Source organism: Columba livia, chromosome 1 (assembly GCF_036013475.1).
Source record: "Columba livia isolate bColLiv1 breed racing homer chromosome 1, bColLiv1.pat.W.v2, whole genome shotgun sequence".
NCBI lineage: Eukaryota > Metazoa > Chordata > Aves > Columbiformes > Columbidae > Columba > Columba livia.
This window is the reverse complement of record NC_088602.1, coordinates 91390802-91415844: the sequence shown is the minus strand read 5'-3', so window position 1 is coordinate 91415844 and position 25043 is coordinate 91390802. Positions and strand designations below refer to the sequence as shown.

The following is a 25043-nucleotide window of genomic DNA, read 5'->3' as shown; positions in this document are numbered from 1 at the left end:
TATTTTAATGCTACTTTGTTTGTGAAGTGAAATGTACTGCATGGAACAGGGAGGAGTGGGCTTTCAGAGTCTAAGCAATCTGTCTCATGATGGCAAAAAAGCTGCTCTTGAGTGAGTGCTCTATTTCACTGTATTTTTTGTAGTCAGATTTCCATTTCTGTAATAGATTTTGTTGTTGTTGTTTCCTCTGTAACATTTCCTGTCTTTTAAATCTAAGGCCATTTTAGGCCTATTTAAGCACTCATGAGTTATCTGATCCAGTCTGCACAACAATTTCTCATGCCCTGTGGACAGGCTGAGAGAAGTTCCAAGTGCCAGAGAAATCTTAATACAAATCTGGAAGGAAGAGGAAAGGAGAGAAAAAAATAGAGACTGCGTAGCTTGTCTTTCGGTCTTTGGACAGGTCAGAATTTTGTGCTTTTTAGTTCATGGACACAACCGTGCTTCCAGCACCACTCAGTTGATCTTACTGCAACAAACATTTTAACTGTACATAGAATCCCAAAGATGAGTGGATAGGTACATTGTAATGTCAATTTTGAAACTATGCAAGATCTGTACTTCATTACAGCTTTTGGAGAAATCCTTCTAGAACGTGCATAGAGGAGGCTGCAGATTTCTGATGGTATATGCTCTACTACTTCTGTGCTATCTCTTTTGTGTGCAAAGGGATTTTGTTGTGGTGGTATATCTAGATGGGATGTCTGCTTCAGTCATATGGCTTTCTTACGGGTTGTCCATGAATGAAACATGATGGACAGATTCCAAACCCCATAATGGTAGTGGCTGCTCAGATGATGGAGATCTGCAGACTTGCAGCCAATGGTCCTGTCATGTTCTTGTTGAAATAAATGGCAAACTCCCATGAATTTAGGAGTTCTTAAATTTCAGCACTTTCTTCCTTTTATCCTACTTTATAAAGTGAATATCCAGCCTCTCATTACAGTGTAATTTTTGGGTAGATTATAAATAGGCTTTCCCTTCTTCCCTTTCCCTTCCTTCCCAGTTGCCATTATCCTGCCTAAAATAATGTTTTTTTGTCGTTTTAACTTCTATTCTGTTTTCTCAGACAAATTTTCCTAGTGGTCAGTAAGAAAGAGTAAAAACTGAGTGTAGAACTTGGGATTTAGTTTATGACAGGGTCATGCTGCATACTTCAACTGAAGAAAACCTCTGTCATTTGGCTAAAACACAAAAAAAATCAGTCTTAGTTTGACCTGTGCTGTGTGTGTCCTTAACTTTAGCACCAGCTGTAACTCCTATGGACCTGCTTGTGGCAGTAAAGTAGAAAAACAGTTGCAGGAGTGGGGACTCTGTGCAAGACATAAGCTTGTAGAAATAGGCAGTTCACAAAGAAAATCTAAGTCCTTTGTGAATAGCGGAATAATGTGTGTTTGGCCTAAATCTGCATTGTGATGGTCATTAAAGTGGTTGGTTACTTATTCAACTGAAGCTCCCATGAAGTGCAGCAAGAGCTTTGCTTGACCGGGGATGCTTTCCTAACAGCTATCTTGATTGCTCGTGTTGGCACTGACTCAGAACTGCTTCATGCCTGAAGCTCCCAAAGGCTTGGGTGGGCGTTGGAGCTGGAATGGGATAATTTCTTTTACAGGAAAAAGGTATTTCTTTGGATTTTGATCTATTGATTTGGTTGTTTGTGTAACTGTCATCCTGGAAATAACCTGCAGGTTTTCTTCTGCCTTTTGTTTTAGGATGAGCCGCGTGTGCCTTACCCTGTTGTCAGCAATGGTGGCTCAGGGGCCAGATACAGCAAGGGATGTGTATAGCCATTTTGATTTCAATAATAAGCTTCTGCCTGGATTATTGAAAAAAAGATGTAAGAAGGTAAATTAAGCTGCTGTGTGCCATGCAATGCTACACCATGGTGCCATCAGTTTTCTTCTGCCAACTATTTGAAACTAAACTGTTTCAAAGTCTCTTTACTTTTTTTTTTTGTCTACAAGAGCTTGCCTATTCCTTCTTGTCCTGTGTCAGGCTGAAATGCTTCTTGATTGTTTTTAATTGCCAGCAGAACTGATCTATGAGGTAAGAGCTTCCCATCCACTTATATAAGAAATCCCCAGGGGATGTTTCTGAATATTTGTGGTAGTGGGAGAGCTGGCCTGCACCCTTGAGGTATAGCCTGCTTTGTTTTCCATCCCATGCTGGTCTTTCTCATCTTGTCAGGGTGCAGAGCTCCTCAGGATAACCTTGTTTTTACATCACCTTGTAGAATTTACTGCAGAACATCAAAGTGCCTTGTCTGGTTCTAATAAGCTGTGATGAAATATAGACGTGTAGTTTTTGTGGGCTGCCCTTTTAATGTCTAAAATGGAGTGAAAGGAATCTTAAACTCCTGAAAACTATTCAGTGGTGTGTTTGGGAAGAGCTCATTTTTTTTTTCCAATGCGTTTGGTCCCACTGAAATAAATAGAGGTTCTGCAATTGTAGAAATTGAGAGAGTACTTTGCCCAATAGTGGTGTAGTCAGGTTAATTGCATCTGAAAATATAACCAGAAGATTTAAACAGTCTCTTTGTGGAAATCCTTGAGGAGGATATGCGAGTGAGTACAAAAAGTCACTCCTCTTTTTCCAAAAGGAACTTTATTTCTTGTTTCCTCTCCATTTGCTAAAAATAATCAGGGCTGATCTGAACCAGTGTATCAGAACACAAATATTTATATTTCAGTCCAAATATAACTGCATAATAAATCTGCTATTATTTTAAATGCTGATACATTGTTTCTAGTTTTTAAAGATGACTTGCAGAAAAAAAAGTGTACATTTGTGTTGGGTTTGTGCCACCTGTGGTCAAAAATGAGACTGTAAAAGGTGGTTTAGGGGACAAAGGGGTGTGTTTGTTTTTTTGCCTTCTACGTGATTGCTTTATATATAAACCATTTAGGGAATGTCAGATTTCATGTTACTGACCTTACTGCAGAGTTTTAAGAGTACCTCCACCCCTTAAATGAAAATGTTTGGATGCAGGTAGTCATTTGACCATAAGCTTATTAGATACGCAAGTAAGGTACAAGAAAAAAATGTGTCTAGGATCAGATTGAAGATCATACTCTTGCTCAGCTTTCAGTGAAACTATTATGTCAAAACTGGCTATCAGAGGTGAATTTTTTAATACAAAAGTATCAGGCACAGAGCTTACAGCAAAATCTCATTTCTTTCTCTTTATTTCTTCTTTCAACCCTTTAATAAGTCACTTTTGTCTTACGTTTAACCTAGTCAGTATTTTCTTTCAGGCATTTTTACACATAGCTTAATTTTGCACAATAAGTTTCAAAAGGTTATAAATCATGTTTATATCCTATGATCCTTTTCTAGTCAAAGCTTTCATTACTTCCACTGTGCCTGAATTTGTAGTTTTATAACATATTAACCCCTTTTTAAAGGGTAGGTTTGTGTTTATTTGGCAGTCTTAGTCGCATGACCTGGGTAGCTGCATGAGCATCTGTGATAGGTGAGGGATGTGTGTAATGCACTGCAGCTCCATAATGGCAACAAGAGACAGGAGTCCCCAAGACTGGCACTGCTCTGGAAGCCTGTGCAGTAAGGAATTGCAGCAGCACTACTGTCCTTGCCATTCTTGAGTGTTTTTGTGAATTCACCAGTGTACCAGGTGGTGCGGAAGTGAGGATGTTCAGTGATGTGTGTACAAGGGTTTGGCATGAAACTACTGTTAAAGTTTTGTTTTTTATTTACAGCCTGTCTCATATGTTGAGAATTGAAAAACAGGTAAACTAGGACACCTGCCTTTTTGATGTTAACTTTAACAGACTGTGGTCTGCTTAATGCAAGAAGTTTTTCAGATGAATATACTGTGGATGTATTGTATAGAAAAATGTGTATGGCTATATGCAACATGTTTATAGAAGTTGTTTAATTTACCTTTTTGTAGTACTTACAATGAAAATCAATTGTTGCAGTATTAATTTTGCAGTTGTGTACAATTGGTATGCTAACAGTGCCTTTTGTTTTTTTTAGGGGAGACCTGATGTCCGTATGGCCTATATTCAGTTTGCTCTCTCGTTTTTAATCACTGGTGACAATGCAGTCTTGACACAGGTGCTGGAACTAAAAGGTACAGCACAATTGCTTGTGGTTTTTTGTTTGTGGTTTTTTTTGTTGTTGTTTTTTTTATTTTGGCAGGGTCTTTTATAGGTCGTAATAAATATGAGCTAATTCAAAATATTAAGCACTTAAACTGTACTCATAAGATACAAAATACATATTTTTAATCTTAGTCTCTGAAAAGCTTTAAACTTCTTCCGTATTCTAATGAGTGCCTCTTCTGCTTGAGAATAATGTTTGCCGTCTTCAAAAACTCTGCAAAAATAGGAAGCCCTTGGTGACACATGTAAAAAAGGTAGTATAACTTTGAGGCCATAGATTCAATAAACAGAAAAAAAACTTCCTGGCCTTCAGCCTTGCTCATAACACAGTAGTAGTGGATATGTTGCATTAAAAATATTTTGTAAAGTGTTAAAGACTGTGCATACCTTTTTATCCTCATGCGAGACAACTGTTGCGTACTGCATTAGACTGATTTTTATCAAAGATTCAGGAGACTGGTATAATGTCCTTTGCATCCTTTATGGAGGTATCTCATGGGAGTGCAGTTCAGGAGTGTGTTACACCCATGTCTCTTTGAGAGGGGGTCAAACAGGATCCAGAAAGTTGAATCTTACAGACACTTGATTAATATTTGATTCCTCATGGGCTGAAGATAATGTAACACTTCTGTTGACTTTGATGGTTTGCAGTCTATTGCTGATGTTCCTCAAGTTGTGAATTATGACTCTTGGTAAGCTATGAAAGAATTCAGAAAGGATCTAGAAATGCTCTAAAAAATAGAAGTCATTAGCTGGCAGCATTTAATTTCTTTTAGGATGAGGGAATGAGAACCAGCCATAATGATCTACTTCTGTTGTTCATGCTGCCCTGGGGCTGCTGGTTTCCTTTAATTGCTCACAGTTGTTCAGGTCTTTCAGAATGGGGACTGGCAGTGCACACCTAGATCCAGTCAGCACAGCTGGCTTGCATTCCCCTGTGAGATACTGAAGTTCTCTGTAAACTGAAGTTTTCTAACTTTGGGATGCACAGGTGAGCCAAAAGATGAGGCATGTGGTTGAAGATTTGAGAACCACTCAGTGAAACAACTGTGACTCCTTCAATGGAAAGGATAGGCATTTACTCAAGTTTCAATAGTGCACAGCACTCTGGGGCCCAGAATACGTTTGAAGTTGACTGATGCTGTTGCAATAAGTGTTAATAACCAAGTTGACAAATTAGCTAGTTACAATAAGGTAGGTTTGCCAGCATTACTTGTTCATCACTTTAGTTACAGACACATTATCCTCCTGAACCCTGATTGCAGCCTTTTGGTTCATCCTTAAATATAACAGCACGGTAAATATGACATTGAAGAGAAATGGATATGAATTCCCTGAGGCATTTTAGTATGAAAATAGCTTTCATGTTTTAACATTTGAAATGTCTTCTTAGATTTCATTCCAGATATTCTTCGCTCTGAAATAAAGGAAGACAAGGTTTCCACTGTCAATCTTCTACTTTCCACACTGAAAACTAAGGTATGATATGCCCTTGAAACTGCATTGTTTTCTGTTTTATTTGCTACTGGAAACAGTTTTGCAGTAATTTCTCATAAAATGTATCGCTCTTTAGGATGTTGGCACTGTGCTGCTGCAAGTTTCTCAGTGTGTCCATTACTGCCAGTATTCATTCAAGGTTGATAGCTTGGCTGTATTGCTGTTTCAGGAGAGAAGCTTGTTACACTTTTCCAATGCCCTCCTTTAAAGGAAGTCGTTGCATAGCTTGTACTTGGACCTTAATTTCAGCTCATCTTTAGCATGTGGTGTCCAGCAGATTCTGATTGTTTTGTGGGTTGTGATTGCATCAGTGCCAAGCCTGAAGGTCAAAAGAACTGGAGTCTTTTTGGTGCTTCCAGTAAGATTGGTCCTTTAATTAATGTGTCTCATGCTGAAATGGGGAGGTCAGCTAAATTTGGCTAAGTTTGTTAGCTCTGAACTAGCTAATGACATGCAGTATCCTCTTTCCAGGAGAAAAAGGATTGTGTGTGTTTTTAGCATGGAGACTGTGGCATGAAATGGGTTTCTAGGAGCTGTCTGGTTGCAGCTGAAGGGTGTGCGGTACCGTTCGCCAACCAGCCCTGGCAGAGCTCTGTTGGGGCCACATCCTGTGGCCCTGGATAGCTGGTCTTTGGACTTGCTTCCTGCTAGAATGGCAAGGTTTCTGCTGCAGGAGATAAATCCAGTCAAAGTTACTTCTTGGGGTAGAGGTAAAGGGAAGTCTTATCATAAAATTGTCTTGCCAAAATCAGAAGTTTTTGTGAAAAAGAAAGGGTACCTTCCACCTGCTATCCAAAAGTGCCATTGGAGAGGTAAGTGTGCTCCTCTTTGAAGTTGTTTTTTCTGATTGTTTGATAGCAGACAGAAATAACCTTGTGATATAGCACAGTTGAGACAGAAAACTTGAAAGCATGAATTGCTGAAGGGTGTGTGAGTTGGTTTAGTCTTGACTGCGTTTCCCACGCTCTGTTGTCCCTTAGGTTCTGAGCATGGCAGTGCCTCTTTCACTGTGATGCACCAGCTTATTGCTGCTGTTGGTACAGTAGCTGCACCAGAGATTTATTTATATATATATATTTAAATGCTTTTAGTTCCAGTATCTATGATTTTTTTGAATTTCTGTTTTGAAATACTGTTGCAATGTTGCACAAGCTGTTGTATGACCAATTGAGGAAAGGAAGAAAAAATAGTTTCAAATTTAGAGTGTAACCATAAGAGCCTGTCTCAGACTCACATTTTCCACAAGTGACAGTTTATAGCCAAAAATATTATTTCATTTTTCTATTGCAATAACCTTGGAAGAAGGAGAAAAAAGCTAACATTTAAATGTAAAATAAACCTCCCTGAAACTTTGTTTTCTAAATTAAGCTTTTCCCATGTGGGAATCATACATCATGTCGTGTTATGTTATTGGCGAAAGCTAACACACTGCATGACTCCTTTAGTTTAGCAAGGAAGATGAGATTTAAAAAAAACAAGGACTGGATAAAACAGTAGGAGAACTTCTAAGAACTTCCTCCACTGTGTTTTCCCTTTCACTCAAACTTGTAGCAGGTTCTACCATCTGAACTGGTAGGTTTCCATTATCCTAGTCTGTGGCTGTCTAAATACATGCTGTGCTCTCTAGTTGAACTTGCAAGTCTGTCCCGCTCAGCATGTGGAGTCCTATGGCTTCATCCATATCAAGGTGGGAGCAGGAGCATCTGAAAGAAGTGCTAACAGGACAGGCAGAACCTTCTGTCACTGTAGTGAGGAAAGCGAGCTGTGTCTGTACTGGAAGAATGAAGTGCATTGCTAATTTGCTGTTATTTTGTGATAACTTGCAATTAATACTTGTTTGGGGTTTTTTCTCATTGTTTTCAGGTCGTTCAAAATAAAAATATCACCAAAACCCAGAAAGTGCGCTTTTTTACTGCAGACGTGTTGATTCACATTTCTTCACTTTACCGGTGGAATGGGATTACTGATGTCAGCCCTGGGGATTTAAAGGTCTGGTAACTTATTTCTTTGTACCTCTTAGTCCTTGTCCTGCATTTGCCCCCCATGCCCCTCTTGCAGCCCACAGGCTTTGAAATAGCTCCCAGTTGCTCCAACCTTGAGATACTCAAGAAGAGGGATCTACTGAAGATACTTGAAAAGAAACCTTGACTTTCTGCTGCTTCTCACTGCTTGAGGAGGAGTGTTTATTTCCTCTCTCTCATGACCAGAATTGCAGTGCAGATCTGTTAGCCAGGGAGAAATGGGGCTTTCGGGTGAGAGTGCTGTGTTCGTTCCACAGCCTGAACAAACATTTCTCTCCATAGGAGAATATATCAGGAGCAATGTTCTTGCCACATACCTCGTTCACATCCTACACAGCGATCTAATATGAGACTGCCGTGGTTTAACACAAGCTAGCAATATAACCACAATAGCCATTCGCTCACTCCAACCCCACCCCCCAAATAGAGAAGAGAATGGAAAGGGAGAAACCTGGATTGAGATAAACAAAGTTTAATTAAGTAACAAAATACTAATACGCTACTACTAAATATGTATCTATATATAATAGAATATAAAATAAATATACTCAATGCAATTCCTCACAAACTCCATCCGCATCAAGCAGCCAGTTCTAGGAAACAGCACCTGGTCCCGAGCAGCTGGTCTGGGAGAGAGGAGAGACAAAAAAGGCAGAAAGGCCCAGAGGCCTCTGCAGAACAGCAAGATGACAACAGGCCAAACTAATGAAAGTCCCAAACTGAACTCCCCCCCGAACAGGTTTCTGTCACAGCTCCAACAAAGAGGGAGACAGTCAAGACACTAATGGGATGGAATACTCTTATTGATCAGTCTGGATGTCAGTCAAGCTCTGCCCCATCTATGCCCCCCCTTCCTCACTGTCTCACACCTGTGGGGAGAGCGCTCAGAATGTTCTTGGCTCCCAGACAAGAGCAATTAAAAACATTAACTCTGTGCTGGGGTGTTATCTCTTGTTCTCAAGCTAAATTCAAACAATGACTGTGCTAGCTGTGAAAAAGAAAGGTTTCTAACTGCATAAAGGAAAATTAATTCATTTTCGGTCAAACCAGCACAGAGAGCTGAGCTCCCAAGATAGCTACCAGCCTTTTCAGTTTGCACTGTTTGAGAGGCTGGCAGGATTTCTGAGGGTTGAGCCATTATTGATGCTACTGGTCCATGAAATCACATTCTTAAAGTCATAAATGAGACAAGGATCAGGGCCACAGCTGGTGGGTTAGTACTGCAGATATTTTGTCATCTCATAAACAGGTTACATTTTCACTTTTTCGCTTTTCTTAATCTTGTAATCTCTTTTTTTCCTTCTTTTCACTATGGGAATATCTAAGGCATGACTGTAAGCCCAGTGCAAAGCAGTAAAAAGGCTTCTGTGTTTCCAGTGGGTTTGGGCTGCAAATTTTCACCTTTGCGTTGATTAACCCTTGGTCTTTAGAAGCCCAACCATTCTTCAAAACTTCGAACACTGAACAACTGCCTTCTTCTACTGGATGTTTATGCCTATGGTGTTCCAATCCTGATATATTGTAAACACTCTCTGGAAGAGTTCTGTTTCTAGTAGGTGTCTGCATGGAGCAATGCAGATCTTATTCATAAACCTGCATTTCAGTTTTGAGTAATTTTAATTTCTTAAAATTTCATGCAGTCCTTGTAAGTCATATGGTTTGTGATTTCCCAACTGCAGTTGTCAAGAGACTCCTCATGTGTAGAGGTCTTTAGTTGTGCTGGAGGTAAAGTGTTAATGGAATCTGGGTTCACTTTTTTTTTTCAATTTTTTACTTGATGTAGATATTTGGTCACTTCTTCCATTTTTGTATGGTGACCGTAATGGCATTGATGCCCCGCCTCCTTTCCCTGAAGTGTTGGTGTATTCGGTGCATTGTTAGCTCTCCATCTTTCTTGCCCTGTAGTAAAGTTGTTCCGTCTTCTACCAAATTGGCCCCAAAACCATACACATGCTTGTTTCACGTGCTTTGTGCTGATTTTTGGTCTTTCTGAACTTCCTCATAGTGGACTTGGCCTGTACAGTTGAAAGTTGTTTATTTCAGATTAAATATTAGATCATTGACTTCAAAGTCCCAGGATGGCCTTGCCCAATTTATCTAAGTTTTGTATCACTACTTTAGCTTGACTTTTCTCTATATTCTTCTGTCTGGCTTCTTAGCAAAAAGCCCTAAGTCAGTAATGCCCTGCAGATAGTACATACGTTCCTAAATTCGGTAGGTTTACTTTCCTTGAAACAAAAAAATATTGTGATATCTAATGTATTTGATACAGAAATTGAAATTTGCCATGTTAATCTGAACAAAATCAAACTATATAAAAGGAGCTTCATAAAAACAATAGTGAAATTGGTGTAATCTTTTCTTCTGTGACAGCCTTTTTAACTCCTTTTTTGGTTTTTATAGGTGACCCAAGGTTCTGAAGAGGTGGGAAAGATGATGGTACGGGAGCTTGTCCATAATTTCTTAATGGACCTCTGCTGCTCTCTGAAACATGGCATAACTTTCTATGATCCAAGTCTTGGAACTTCTGGCAAGTAAGTCACCAGACAGCTGAGACTGTGTGTGTGCTCTCTGCTAGGAACAAGGGAGACCTTGCTAGTTAACTTGTCTGCACTTCTAGGCCTTTGCCAGTAAGTTCACTGAACTTCACTTTCTCTTTCCTCTGTGGCAGAAGAAATAAACACATTGGGTTGTTTTGGTTTTATCTTTTCAAGATCAAACTATGAGATCTCCTTATATCTCTGCATACTAGAGAGCACCCTACCCTGTTCATAGGGGCTTAGGCAGCAGTCGTGTTTCTCTGAGATGTCTCTGTGAATAACTAGATGAGGTCTCTTATTGTAAGGTGTGATTTTGCACCATAGATTTTTTTGGTTTTGAGGTGAAAATGAAGCATCAGAGCTGCAGTGTAAACCAGGTGGTAGTAGAATATCTAGTCTAATTTACATTTCGTAGAACCAGATGTGGTTTATCCCAGATTTTGACAAAATGTCGACATTTATTTCAGTAGTGTTAGAATTTGACCTGCAACACTTACCTGGAATCACCTATTTGCCCTACTGTTTTCATCGCCTAACTAGTTAAAATATGTGTTCACTGCGATTATAATAGATAGAGAAAATAATTGAGACTATTGTAATTCCATGGAGGAGTTCTCACATTAGGTGGACAAAGAAGGTACTAGATTGTAGTAGTGGGTACTAACACTGAGTGGTGCTAGAGCAGGTTGTCTCTTGCTTTGAGCAAAATCTTAGCTAGTATTCGTCTGGTATCTGCAATATTCTCATTTGCTTAGGGACATGCAGAAGAAAACTTAAAAAAGAGGACTGAAAGACCACAGAAAATGCTTGTAAGTTTAATATTGTTTCAATTCTACATTTTTAGCTTTGTGAAGTTTGGTTAGAATATTTCTAAAACATTGTGGGTTTAATTAAAAGTAATTACTCTTTGTTATGCAGAAAAACCTGGAAGTAAATTCAGTTCTTACTTTTCTGAGTGTAAACTCAGAAATTATGCCAGTGGTGTGAGAAGTCTTGCCTTGAATTTACCCCAGCAACACTTAGAAGAGTTACAGAGTTAGCATTGCATGTAAAGTATCGAAATAGGTATTTCTTTTTAAAAGGTTTTTTTTTTTTTTTTGTCTTCACTAGGGGAGGAAATATGGTGCTTCTGCGCTTTCTGCTTGGTTTAAAAACTGCAACAGAAGATGAAATGGTTGCTGATCTCATGGTGAATATTCTTAAAGTATGCCCAGATTTATTGAATAGATACTTTAAGGAGACCCACTATTCCTTTGTTCCTAGACTGAAGTCAGCTTGGATGGACAATATAAAGTTACTCAAAAAGGTAAGAGTATGAATGATGCACAACACCTCTCCAGTAGTGCAGAATTACATAAAATTGTAGTAGGAAAGATGGTAAAGTCAAACGTCCCTGACCTACAGAAAAGTTACCAAGCAAAGGAACTTGGTAGTAGATTGGTAAGCCTGCCTTTGCTTTTATTACGGACAGATATTATAATGCCAGTCTTTTGTAAAATTTGTTACAATTTGGGTACTGTGCAGTACAGAGCCCGGCCAGCCTGTGGTGTGGCTGTGTTAGGTGTAAACTAACTCCGAATTCATGTTCGTAGCTGAGGACTTCCTGGTGACAATGGACAAAATTTCACTGATTTCAGAGGAACTAAGCGGAGGATCCGGGAGTGGTGTTTTTTTGTTTCGGAAGAAGCTGTTCTGTATCAGAGAAAATTCATGTCTGAAGATGTGTTCACAGCTGTAAAGGCACAGTGCTTTAGAATTTATTGAAATCACTAAAAAACCAAACAGGCACAATATTTCACAAATAATGATTTTAAACAAACCAGTTCAGCCCTGGGGAAATTAGGTGACTGAGGTTTAAGTGAGCTAAACAGGAAGGACTTAATGGTTCTGAAATAACACCATCAATTACTGTAGGTATGTTAGGAAGGGACCAGCAGGATGCTGCTAAACGTCGAAAATGGTAAATGGAGGGGATGAAAATGGTATCCTGTTTTCTGTGGGTCCTGAGGAAAGCAAGCCATGGCTTAGAGCCACAGCTGCTTTAAAAAGTGTAGACATAGAGTTAGAAGGTCGTTTGGTAAAAAGCCGTGCTCGGAGCAGGAGACTCTGTAAACATTTAACTAAACCAGGAAGGATGGAATTGGCATAAGAAGCAGTGGGAAACATCACGTTGATGGTGCATGTTTTGAGATGCAGCAACGTAGAAGCTCAGCTAGAAAAACCTTTTGTCCTTTCTGAGTGTTCCTCTTTGCTTTAGCTTAAAATGGGCAAGTAGGATTTGCAGTCTGTTGAAAAAGAGTGGCCTTTAGCAGTGGTGCAGGTCACATACAGATGTCCCAGTTTGTTGAATAGGAGTCTGGGGGATGCTCTGTAGCATGTCGGCATAAAATTGGATATTTAATGCAGTCGTTACTTTAGACAAGTCAAAGCCCTTCTGTAAAATGCTCCCTAGATTGAACTGTTATCTCCGAGGCTGTTGGAGATTGATTAAATTGTTATTTTTGTTTCAGATCTATGAGGCTCAACCAGAGATTTCCAATTCTTTTAAGACTTCAGAGTTTATTCCTCTTCCCAGGTTGCTTTCCATGGTGATGGTAACAACAGTCCCTGCAGTGTGCAATAAAATAATGTTCACCCAAGGACTAAATGTAAGAGCAGTCTATAGTATTTCAACAGATTTTTCTGCCCTCGGTAATACTGTTTAAATGTGTGTTCGTTCAATAAGTTTCTTAATTTGGTTGATTACATACGTTTTATAGTGTCTGTCCCAGGATAAAGCTGGTTTGGGGAAGCACTGGGAAATGGATTAAAACCCAATGCCAGTGCTTCCAAGAACCATTCACAAGCACCAGCTCTGCCAGTGCTCACTAGTGATTTAGGCTGGGAATCTGAAAACCTACAGATTCTTTCCTGCAAGCCAAGGTTTAGGAAATAATTAATTCATTAACAAATTTTAACATATATTCAGAGTACAGATTATGTGCAAGGCATAAGAGGAAGTGATGAAATGTCACCAATTTAACTTCCTTCTTTTAGTTACCCAGCACAGTAGTGAAGCACAGCGTACTGTCACTTGTATCAATGGTTCTGAGAAGAGCCTTGAAGAATATAGAGTACTGTTTGAATGAAGAAACTTGGCAGAAATCAGAAATATACACGCTGTCGATGATGCAGGAATTCGTCCAGCTGTACAGAGAAGCCGTCAGCAAGGTACAAAATAAAGGGAAAATTGGGGTGTAATGTGAGTAATTTTGCAGCAGATAACTACTCCTCTGAACTTTTTCCCCAAGTGGTTATGGTTTGAGAGCCCAGAGGTAGCCTTCCCCTCCCCCTGCCCAAAGATACTGGGGGTTAAAAGGTGTTAATAACTAGTGTGGTAGTAGTCTACATTTCCTAACAAAGCTGGCTAATAAAAATGCAAATAAAATTTTGTTGTAGTGTTATATTTGTTATATTGGCAGCTGTTGTCCTGCAAATGATTTCCAAGAGCAGGCTCTCTCAAGAGCAAATTCTCTCTCCAAGAGCAAATTCTCCTCCTGGTTCAGGGAAGTTGTAGCCAGCAGAGTTCATTCCGAGTAAGAAGTTACAAGACAGTGTAGCACTTGGATTGAAAATATACCATGAGGATGAAGAACTAAACTGTAATTTTTTTACAGGAAACTTTTTCAATAAAGTGTTATTTCCAGTATTTATGTTTTACAGAAGTGAAAGTACAGTAGTTGATTTGAGATCTTTTTCTGATTGCATTTAAGATCAGTTCCAACCTTTGTCAAGAGCAGCAAATCCTTGTATTGGTTGTGAATATTTTTATCCCAAGAGCTTTGTCTCACACAGGAGAGCTATTGCAATTAACTGTTTTTGCTTCTAGCTTTTACCAGACATGAACAATATAGTGGCTGTGTGGCAGTCCCTTCTGAAGCAAGGGAGAGAGCACCATGGTGGCCAAGAGGAGAAAAGAGAGAGTGATATCTCCACTGTGAAGGCAATGACTGACACAGCAGAAGCTGCCGAACAGCATGGTAGGCAAAGCAGGTGGAGTTGCCCCTTCCAACATATGTGTGAACGGGTGTTGTGAAATCCTTATCCTATGTAAGATAGTTAGCTTCATCGGAGTCCAGAAGTCACTAGTACATTTACTGTTCATCTTTGTTTTGTTCAGTTCTTTGAGCAGTTTAATTCTGACCAGTATCAGAATTGCCTAAGAACACAGTTTGACAAATAGGCTGCCATTGCTACTAGGAGGTTAAGCAGTTTGCCTTTCTGCTGTCACAGAATCACAAATGGTTGAGGCTGGAAGGTACCTCTGAAGGTCATCTTGTCCAGCCCCCCTCCCCAAAACTGGTTGCCCAGGACCATGTCCAGATGGCTTTTGAATATCTCCAAGGATGGAGGCTCCAACCTCTCTGGGCAGCCTGTGGCAGTGCTTGGCCACCCTCACCGTGAGAAAGTGTTTCCTGATGTTTGGAGGAAACCTCCTGTGTTTCACTTCGTGCCCATTGCCTCTAGTCGCTGGGCACCACTGAGAAGAGCCTGGCTCTGTCCTCTTTTCATCGTCCTTTCAGGTGTTTATATACATTGATAAGATCCCCCTGAGTCTTCTCCAGGCTGAACAGTCCCAGCTCTCCCTGCCTTCCTTCATAGGAGATAAGCTCCTGTCCCTTCATCACCTTCATGGCTGTTTGTTGGAGTCTCTCCAGTATGTCCATGTCTCTTTTGTACTGGGGAGCCCAGAACTGACACAGCACTCCAGCTGTGGCCTCAGCAGTGCTGAGCAGAGGGGCAGGATCACCTCCCTCACCTGCTGGCAATGCTTTGCCTAATGCGGCCCAGGGCACCAGTAGCCTTCTCTGTGGTAAGGCCACATAGCTGGCTCATGTTCAACCTGGTGTCCAGCAGGACCTCCAGATCCTTTTCTGCCAAGCTGCTTTCCAGCTCCGTAGACCCCAGTGTGTAGTGGTGCATGGCGTTTCTCTGGTGGAGGACTCTGCAGTTCCCTTTGTTGAATGTACCCTTCCTGTCCTTGACCCTTTTATGATTGTAGGAGTACTTTTCAGCCACATGATACAACATGCAGGGAGCGTGATATGTCTAAAAAATAATTTTTGGAGGGATTTTAGTTTGGCCAACCTATTTTATCATGAGCTCATTTTTTTTGAAGCAGTTACTGTGGCTGCACAAATGCTTGTGTTGCTGTAGCACAGAAGTAGAAATATGAAAGTGTTGGAAGAGGGAGAGAGGGTGGGAGTGAAGGCTTCAGTTTTCCTCTCTCAAAACCAGTGTCACTCCTGAAGGACTTACTTTTTTGGTCCCATTGCAGAGAACTGCAAGCTTTAGTACTCTCTGTAGCTTGGCTAGCAGCCTGCCGTGTTTTACTTTACAAACTAAAGATTAATCTACAGCCAGTTTCATGCCCTTCATAGGACATATTCCACAGTGAGACTTCCTGGAGCAGAGTTTTTCAGTGTGTGTCCTTATGCATGTGGCTTTAGGCAGCAAAATAGTTGTCAATGCTCACACTTCAAGACTTTCTATTTGAAGGGTGCCTGCTGAAACCAATGGGGTAGCAAATCTCTGCTGTAGCTGTATTTTTTCTGCACACTAGAGTGATAAGACTGTATCACTTTCTCTCAGCTCACCTTTTACAGCTTTATTTGCACTCTGGCCCCTAGAGAATTCTTTTTTAATGGGAGTTGAGACTCAGGCAAACAAAGTTTATGCATGGCATCCAGCCAGTTCTTCATAGCTCCCTGAGGGAGATCCAGTTAACAGGGAAAAAGTAGGTGCTAAAAAAAAGTTTTGGCTGCCCTTCACTTATTTTGCTTCCTTTTATTAGTGACTGGATAACAAGTAGCTTTTTTGTGTCCTCATGTTATGAACTAAAACAATATTTAGCTGCTCAAATAGCTTTTCTTAAGAAGTAGATGGCTGCCTTAGCTGCAGTTGGTGTTTCTCCCATACAGATATTTGTTGTCTTCCTCTTGCTAAGAGGTCACATGAAGAAAGTATTATTCTGAAAGAGGGAAGAGAAAGGAAGAAATCTTTAACTGAAGTAATAAATTAGCGTACGGTTTCATATAGTTCTGCAGTCCAGCCTACCGGGCATTAGGTAAAAATAGTGTCCCTGGAAACCAGCAGTGTGACCATATCCTTTTTTTCCACTTTTTTCTGTTGTTCAGCCTTAAACTGAACAGCAGTGGGACTGATTGGATTCTTCTAGTGGGTGTTAAAATACTGAGATTGTCTTTTATAGGTGTGAACACTTTAGAATCAAGTTAGAAATGGCAACTGCCAATTTAAGTGCTGAACAAGCTGATTTAGTGTTAAAAGTTTTCACGCCATAATGCTGGGGAATGAAACTGGAGATTCCATGGTTTTTATGTTTCTTCTTGTTAGTGGGAAGATAACTGATCATTTCATAGTCAAATCTATTGGAAATGTAGTCAGTAATTCTCATGTTTGATACTGTAGGTGCTACACTGTTCTCTCTTGGTATGAAGGAAGGAGAAACTAATTAAGTTAACACTTTGTTTAGGTTCAGATGATGCTGAGACACTATTTCTGAAAGCTGCGCTACTTCAGGTCATATGCCTTTATCAGAAGGTTGTGCCCCACTTGGTAGCACGGAGCAACTTTGATTTTAGCAAGCTGCTAAAAGGTATGTGATGGGTATTTCTGTTACCTTCATTGCTTTCTCTGGCTATTTACAAAGTCCACAGCAGAAGGGAATGTTTGCTCTTCTGTGTAGATAAAGAACTGTTTTCTAAAAGTAACTCATTTAAGTTTCTTCATTGTCTTGGCATTTATTGTTGCTATTTGTGCAGTGCCCTGGCAGTCTGCCCTCTTAAATTCCTTAGCTGCTTCGCTACACTTGATTGTTGTAAGTGCTACAGTCTTCCTCTTTGTGTGTCGTATTCTTGCAAAAATTTGGTCTTTATGGGGTTTTAATGCTAATGTTTCCGAGGAAGATTTATGTCCAACTCTTAATGAGATTTGGGGGTGTAATAAGTGTTGACTTATGTCAACAGTCCGACATAATTAAGTTATTTCCAAACTTATTAGCTGAAGTGATACAAATTTTTTTAAAATGACAATTCACAGGAAGTTTGAGGGAGAGAGAGGGACATACCAGTTCACCAGTCACCTCTGGAAAATTGTTTAACATACAAGTATTTTTTTCTGTTTGCTTTGTTTTGAATTATTTTATCATAGTTTGTCAGTATGTATGGAGAAGAACAGTATTCCATATGGTATTATCTCTTGTGGAAAATTTATGAGGAAGCACTTGGCAATATTGTTGTATTTTTGTCTCTGATGTCATATTCATGGAGGGTATTTCATACAGCAAAAAGAAGTAGACGGAGATGTTCTGTACCTGCAAGGATGATGAGCCACAAATTATGGACTGTGGGCAAGATCCTCCAATACTGTTTGTGGTACAATAAATGCATCCATTTAAAATTGAGGCTGGAGGAGAAAGCAAAATGTTTGGGCATCATTGCTGTCTGTGGGCCACCAGAGCTTGTAGGCTACCAAGCTAGAGAATCTGTGTTTCAGTGGTTTAGGCAGGTCGGGGTTGTGTAGGGAGGGGGTCATGTAAATGCCTCAGTTGAAGTCTGTCAGGTGAAAAAAATCATAGAATCATAGAATTGTTTAGGTTGGAGAACTTTAAGATCATCGAGTCCAAATGAAAACCTAACACTACCAAGTTCACCACTTAACCGTGTCCTTAAGAACCTCATCTACATGTCTCAAGTGCCTCCAGGGATGGCAACTCAACCACGTCCCTGGGCAGCCTGTTCCCGTGCTTCACAACCTTTCTGTGAAGAAATTTTTCCTAATATCCAATCTAAACCTCCCCTGGCACAACTTGAGGCCATTTCCTCTTGTCCTGTCACTTGCTACTTGGGAGAAGAGACCAACACCCTCCATGCTACAACCTCCTTTCAGGTAGTCGTAGAGAGCGATAAGGTTTTCCCTCAGCATCCTTTTCTCCAGGCTGAACAGCCCCAGTTCCCTCAGCTGCTCCTCATCAGACTTGTGCTCCAGACCCCTCACCAGCTTCGTTGCCCTTCTCTGAACTTGCTCCAGCACCTCAATGTCTTTATTGTAGTGAGAGGCCCAAAACTGAACACAGGATTTGGGGTGGGGCCTCACCAGTGCTGCATACAGGGGGATGATCACTGCCCTGGTCCTGCTGGCCACACTATTTCTGAAACAAGCCAGGATGCTGTTGGCGTTTTTGGCCACCTGGGCGCACTGCTGGCACCCCAAGGTCCTTTTCCAGCTACTCTTCCCCGAGCCTGTAGCGCTGTGTGGGGTTGTTATGACCCAAGTGCAGGACCTGGCACTTGCCCTTGTTAAACCTCATACAACTGGCCTTAGCCCAACGATCCACCTGGTCCAGATCCCTCTGTATGGCCTTCCTGCCCTCCAGCAGATCAACATTCCCACCACATTTTATGTCATCTGCAAACTTACTAAGAGTGCGGTTAATCCCCTCATCCAGTTCATTTATAAAGAGATGAAACAGAACTGGCCCCAACACTGAGCCCTGGGAACACCACCTGTGCCCAGCCGCTAACTGGATTTGACTCCGTTCACCACAACTCTTTGGCCCTGGTGCTCCAGCCACTTCTTTATCCATTGCAGAATATACCCATCCAGGCCATGAGCTGCCAGCTTCTCCAAGAGAATGCTGTGGGATACAGTGTCAAAGGCTTTGCTGCATCCACCGCCTTTCCATCACCACTAAGTGGGTCACCTTGTCATAGAAGGAGATCACGTTGATCAAACAGGACCTACCTTTCATAAACCCATGTTGACTGGGCCTGATCACCTGGTTCTTCTATACGTGCTGCGTGATGTCACTCAGGATGATCTACCCCATGACCTTCCCTGGCACTGAGGTCAGACTGATAGGCCTGTAGTTCCATGGATCCTCCTTCCAGCCCTTCTTGTAGGTGGGCATCATATTTGCTAACCTAAAAAAGAGGATTTAAACAAAAAAAACCCCTTTGAATCGTCTGTCTCATGTATGAGATTTTTCCTCCCTTTGACAAAGTAGATTTAATTGCTTTATATACTCGGTGACTCACTGAATCACATATCCCCTTCATCTCATTATTTCTTGCATTGGTCTGCTTTTTTCAAAATAAACATAAGGCAGGATACCTTTTTGTGAGGAAGAAATCTCAGTGATGGTATGTTTTGTTACAGTATGAAATAAAAAGTTGAACAGGATCAAAAATAAAATGTCGTTCTCAAATAAATGTAGTGAAGTAAGCCTGGATATTAATTTTGATGAAAGGTGATATGGTAGAAAATGGTGGTGTAATTTAATCATGAGGCTTCCTTCCCTCAGATGCCAGCTTGAGAATTCTGTCATTCCTTCCCTTCGCCCTGATTGAAACATACACTCCAAAGGCAGGATGTTTTCCTACCTTGTAGCAATATGTGCTTTTCACAGCTGATGCAGCTTTATTGTTTGGTCTTACTGTAGGCTAGACTTCGTAGTGATGCTGCCTTTTAAAAATTTGTTGTTCTCTATTGTGGGCCACAAGGGTACTACACAGACTATGAAAAACACGCTGACATCAAAGCTTTATACAGTTCATCTCTGTACGTAGCTTAACTGCAGTTAAAGTGTGGGCAAGTCAATTTTTGTAGCACACTGAGGGTGTCTCTGCACAGCTGTGTGACCTGTGAGGTGAATAATTCTGAGGCTATGCCAAAGCAGTTATTGTAAGCAGATGATAAAAGTGATATAGAGACACACAAAAGTGTCAAGTTCCATAGCCTGTAACAAATAACATAACTGTATAAGCGTTAAGATTTGTTACCTACTCAAATTCTGTGTTTGGATCTCCAGTTTATCCATCCTCTTTACTTCCTGTAGGACACAGCTTTTCAAGGTCACTGAGACTAATAGAAGAGATTTTGTATTCCCATGCACCAGTGATGGCTTGTGCCAGGGGTGGGTGTTAGACTTCCCCTGCTAAGGGCTGGATTCCAGCCTTAGATTGGCCAAACATAACCATGGTTTGTCTGGGGATCTGATGGTATGAAAATTTGTGGATTGTCAGCTTATGTCACAGTGGTGGTTTAAAACTCTAAATGGTTAGTGTTCCTGAAATCTCAGGGGGATATACCAAATTGAAATTGATCATGTTGCTTTGAAACCTCAGGTATCGTCACTGAGAAGGGCCTGCGAGAGGAGGTCCCTCCTGTTCTGCAGCACCATATACTGAAAGTGGCTTTGGAACTTCCTGCGAATAAATTTGCGTGGTTCAGAGTACAGGTAAGACACTTCAAGGCAAATTTATGTTTCTTCAGCCTGTTGTCCTCAAATCTTTGCATCTGGCACTGCCTAGTTTTAAACTAGTCCCAGTCCAGTCATTTTAGGAGGTGACCCTTTTGTAAAACCAGTAGGAGTTAGTGTCTTAGCAGTAGTGAAGAATCCCTTCTGAGCAGAGAAGTTTTTCTACAAGGACAGAAAATTTTGCCTCCCTGAAGCGGGCTGGACAAGGTTTCTTCAGCTCTTCTTGTCCTTGGAGAGGGGCAAGACTGAGAGTTTGCTGGTTTCCACTTGTCTGAAAATCCTGAGATTTCAGACCGAAGAAATAAGTTGCTGATGGGAGCCATCCCGCTCATTCCTAGAGATGGTTCTGGCATTTGTTAAGTCTCTCATTCCTCTCCATAATTACTGGAAGCCTTCAGGGCCCCTACTCTCCTCTTTACTGCAAGCCTGTAGAGCAAGAGAGCTTTAGAGAGTCTGCTTTTCATATCTGGAGAAAAGAATGGGCCTGGCTTTGTGCGGAAGCGGAGAGACCTGTGGGTGTTGTGACTGTGACCCTGCCGTGGCAGAGACTTTCTGTCCTTTTCACTTGGCCATAAAGGAAAACTGAGGAAGAGTTTAGAGCAAGTAAAGGGAAACAGGCAAAGAAGCTAATGTATTTTCTTGCGACTTTGACCATCTAGTATAGGCAAGTTTTAACAAAAAAGGTAAAAGCCAAATCTGGCAACGTTACAAGGGGTTCTGGTTGTCAGGTATCAAGTGCAAGTCAGGGAGAAAAGTGGGGGGGTGGCTGGAGGGTTGTCATTTGATGTTCAGAAAGCATTCAGCATACCTGTGACTTGCATTATTTTCCTCTTCTTTGGGGATCAGTCTCTTAAATTATTCTGTTTCTTATTCAGACAGTAATGGTAGGAAATCTGAAATCCTGGGGATAACAGAAATAGAAGTAGGTTGGATGTTTGGGGAGGAAGGTGGCTTTATCTTGGACCCTTGTATTAGTTGTTGTTTCTGTTGCTCCTCTATTATTCCATTTTCCAGAAAAGCCATTGCACTCATATTCCTGGATCACTGAATGCAAAGTAGTATGAATTATCCCATTCATTTGGTATTTTTGGGCAGGTGTTTAAAATAATATACTTTTAATACATATCTGCTTCAGTGCAACATAATCCCGTCCAGTGTTGCTATACTGGGGAATTTTAATTGATTTTTCTTTTAGGATGTCTCTGAGACAGAGAAGATGTCTGGTGAAAAATCAGTATTCTATCTACTGATGAAAATGTTTGTTACAAGTAACCATTCTCATCTGAAAATTTCAACCAAAAAACTGATCATCAAGGTAAGTGTTTTGTCTGAAATATCAGGATTTTCACTATATCCTGTTGGTCTAAAATTTCTGTATCCTAAAATTTTCCTTAAAGCAGATACCTTTACTGCGGTTGTATGGCCAACAGTTATCTTTCCTGTTTTCCATGGCTGTTCTTGGAAATTCCTGTAAGATAACGATGTATTGGCTAAATATTCTACGAAAGTAAATGCTGTTAACTGAATTTGCTGCAACAGTTGATGAAATAATAAAGAAAATGTCTTTAGCATTTCCCTATCCCCCCCCAGCCTGAATTAATTCCCATACTGTAATAAACCGATGTAGTTAGTACAGATTATATCAGATCAGATTATATCTGATCTTACTACTTTATCCTCCTCTATTTAATCTGTACCTCATCACTCTAGCCTTCCGAAAGCCTTAGCTAGTTTGTTTGTGGCCTTGCAGAATAGTCCTGTTTGTTACAGTCTGATATGAGCTCTGATGCAGGGAGTACTTTTGTCTTTAGAATGCATTAAAATCCCCTTCTGTGCATTTAGATAATTTATCTGACTTTTAAGGAGTGCTGCTGCACCAGCAGCAGTCAGTTTCAGTATCCTTTTTTTTGAACTGGGTATATTTTAGTTATCTAAGTAGAGACCTTTGCTAAAAACAAACCCAACCAAACAACTGTCTCCCCTAACAGATAATCCAAAAAGTTGTTCTAAGCCCTGAACAAGGCTCCTTGTGCGGTGTCCTATAGTAGTAGTGGCATACAAGTTTGTGTACATCTTTGTGCATTTAATTTCTGCATTTAGTGTCAATCACAAAGTGCAGTTGTAACATCCAATTCACTACACCCAAGTTACAGGGACTGAATTAAGTTTTAGTTGCCCTTGATCCCTCTAAGGGGTTAAAGGCAGGTTAGCTTTGTCTCACAGCAAGGGATATCTCGATTAAAATCTACCCAGTGCAGTTTTTTCTAGTGTATTTGGATTCTTCTGCTGAGTGGAGACGTGGGCTGCCTGACTCATTCTTGTTTCCTCTTTTAGATTCAGTCCATTTCATTTTTTCTGAAAAGAATACATGAGCAGTGAAGTTAGGGCAGTTATGTCAGCAGAAAGACTGCTAAGAATAGATGTTAATGAGTGTGTTTTGCTTATTTTTCAACACAGTGCCATATAATCGGAAGGCATGTTTTTGGATTTCACATGCTGTTCCTGCCTGTTTTCACAAGACCTGCAAGTGTATTTTCTATTTTGAGACTCTACCAAAAATAGTTTGTTATTTAAAAATGAATCCTTTTTCTTTTTTCCCCCTTTCTTTAAATGAATTATCCTGTCAGATTCGTGTAAGCAGCGTTGTTATTTTTATAGCTGATGGTGGTATACACAGAGTAAATGTAGAACAAATGAGCTGTGATAGCTTCCTTTGTATTTTGTGTGTGGGGAGAAACAAAAGCACAGATTCATCCCACGTAATTGCAGTTATTTAACATAGGTGCCGGAGTTAGGAAGCTGGTCAAGGTTTCTTCTGTTGTTTAGAGTGAGGAGCAGGTTGTTCTACCACTGTGCAGTTCAGATTGCCTGTCATCTGGATTGTCCTTCAGACAGATCCTCCTCCTCCTCCTCTTCTGCATCCTCCTCCTTTCTTTCTTTTACAGACAAAGCACAGGATCACCAAGTTCCTAATTTAGGTGCCACGGATAAGGGCCTGAATTTAGATAGCATGGAAGTGGGAAAAAAATTCTAAATATGTTAATGTCTGTTACTTGACTGTGGTAAAATTGCGTCTACCTCACCACCCACAGCAACCGTGAGTATGCCTACGCTACTCTCTGGACCTTGCTGTGTCACGACCCACTGTTCGTTTATTTGACTGTTTACCCGTCTGCTCAACTCTTCTAAGCACAAGGTGCCTGATTTAGATTTAATTTAGCAGTGATTTTCCTTTATATTACATCAGTAGTTTTCAGAAACCTCCCTACAGGTCGTTTTTAAGGGTGTGATTCTTTTTGTTACGTGCTATAATGGTATAAAGATGTACAACCCTCTTAAAGCAGTATAGCCTGCTCCCCTGAAATTGTAAGAATAAGATCTAGTAAGGTGGAGGGAACAAGTGCTCTGTGTCCAGGCAACTTTGACCTCAGTAAGGCTTGTGCTGACTGAGGGCTGACAACAGAAGGACGTGCTTGGACCAGAGGTCCTGCCAGCCTTTATCCTGGCTCTTACCTTTGGCTGTGCCCTGGGAGCACCTTCCTTACCAGTGTGTGAGACAGTGCTTGTAGCCTGTGTTGCAGGGGAAACATCTTATATCTCAGGCCATGTGATGGGTCAAAGGACACCCTAGCTCTGCTGAGGCTGTCCAACATACAAGGCTCTTTTGCTGCCTGGGACCAGCGAGATGGATTGTCCCTGGCTGTGGCTCTGTGCTGCAACCAGCTCTTTTACTCTGTGTCCCCACACCGTGGGAAGTGGCAGAGGGGCTACAGCGCTGCAGGTGTTATAGCACAATGGCCTCTGCATCTGCTCCACGCTGCCCCAGTGTGCGCTGGAGCAGGTTCCTGAGCACTTCTGGAAGTCAGGGAGTGGATGTTCACAGGGAGATCGCCATATGCTGGCTGGCCAGGCCGGTGAGTAGCTGTTGGCAGTGTGCTTGAATGGGGTGCATATGGGATCCATCCCATACACATGGTCAGTGTGAGGGCAAGAACCAAGCGGAGCTGTACTGGGTTTGTGCTGCAGACAGTAGGTGAAAGGAGGAGGGACTCTGAGAAGACAGGAGCAGAAAGAAGTTGCTCACAGCTGATTTTTCCTAGTTGTGAGAGAGTAAGACATATTTTTCCTTTTACTTTGGTCATTCTTAAAGGCCCAGGACTGCCTCTTGCCCTTTTCCTACAGCTCCTGTGTGTGTGTCTGGCAAAGCTCAGGGTTTCATCTGTCATCTGTAATGTAGTCATGTATCGCCTCTTGCTGCTCCTCCTGAGAGAGCAGTAAGCAAAACAGCCATGGTGAAGACACTAGGCCTTGGCCCTAGTTATGCTGAGGTCAGACGATGCAGTCTTGGGAGATTTTGTTTTAAAAATTGCATTCAGTTTTACCCTCTCTTGTGCAGTTAGAGTAGTCTTGGTGATTAGCAAGGCCTCTTGAACTGAGGGGGTAAGAATGACATATATTTCTTTTCATCAACTTACTCTTTTTCTTTCCAAGAAGAAGAAAAACATGAAGCTGCTGTTCTAAAAGATCTTTGCTTTTTGGGGGT

General features: G+C 41.0%; 1 protein-coding gene across 1 annotated transcript in view; it reads left to right on the top strand.

The window, feature by feature from the left end:
* The window catches only part of URB1 (URB1 ribosome biogenesis homolog), a 55681-nt gene that overhangs the window by 2640 nt on the left and 27998 nt on the right, over positions 1 to 25043 (top strand). Inside the window, 12 exon segments of the mRNA XM_065066387.1 lie at positions 1713 to 1845; positions 3997 to 4093; positions 5518 to 5603; positions 7485 to 7610; positions 10046 to 10176; positions 11293 to 11488; positions 12693 to 12830; positions 13219 to 13392; positions 14051 to 14201; positions 16715 to 16837; positions 20367 to 20479; positions 21696 to 21815. Coding sequence (XP_064922459.1) covers positions 1713 to 1845; positions 3997 to 4093; positions 5518 to 5603; positions 7485 to 7610; positions 10046 to 10176; positions 11293 to 11488; positions 12693 to 12830; positions 13219 to 13392; positions 14051 to 14201; positions 16715 to 16837; positions 20367 to 20479; positions 21696 to 21815 — 1588 coding nt within the window.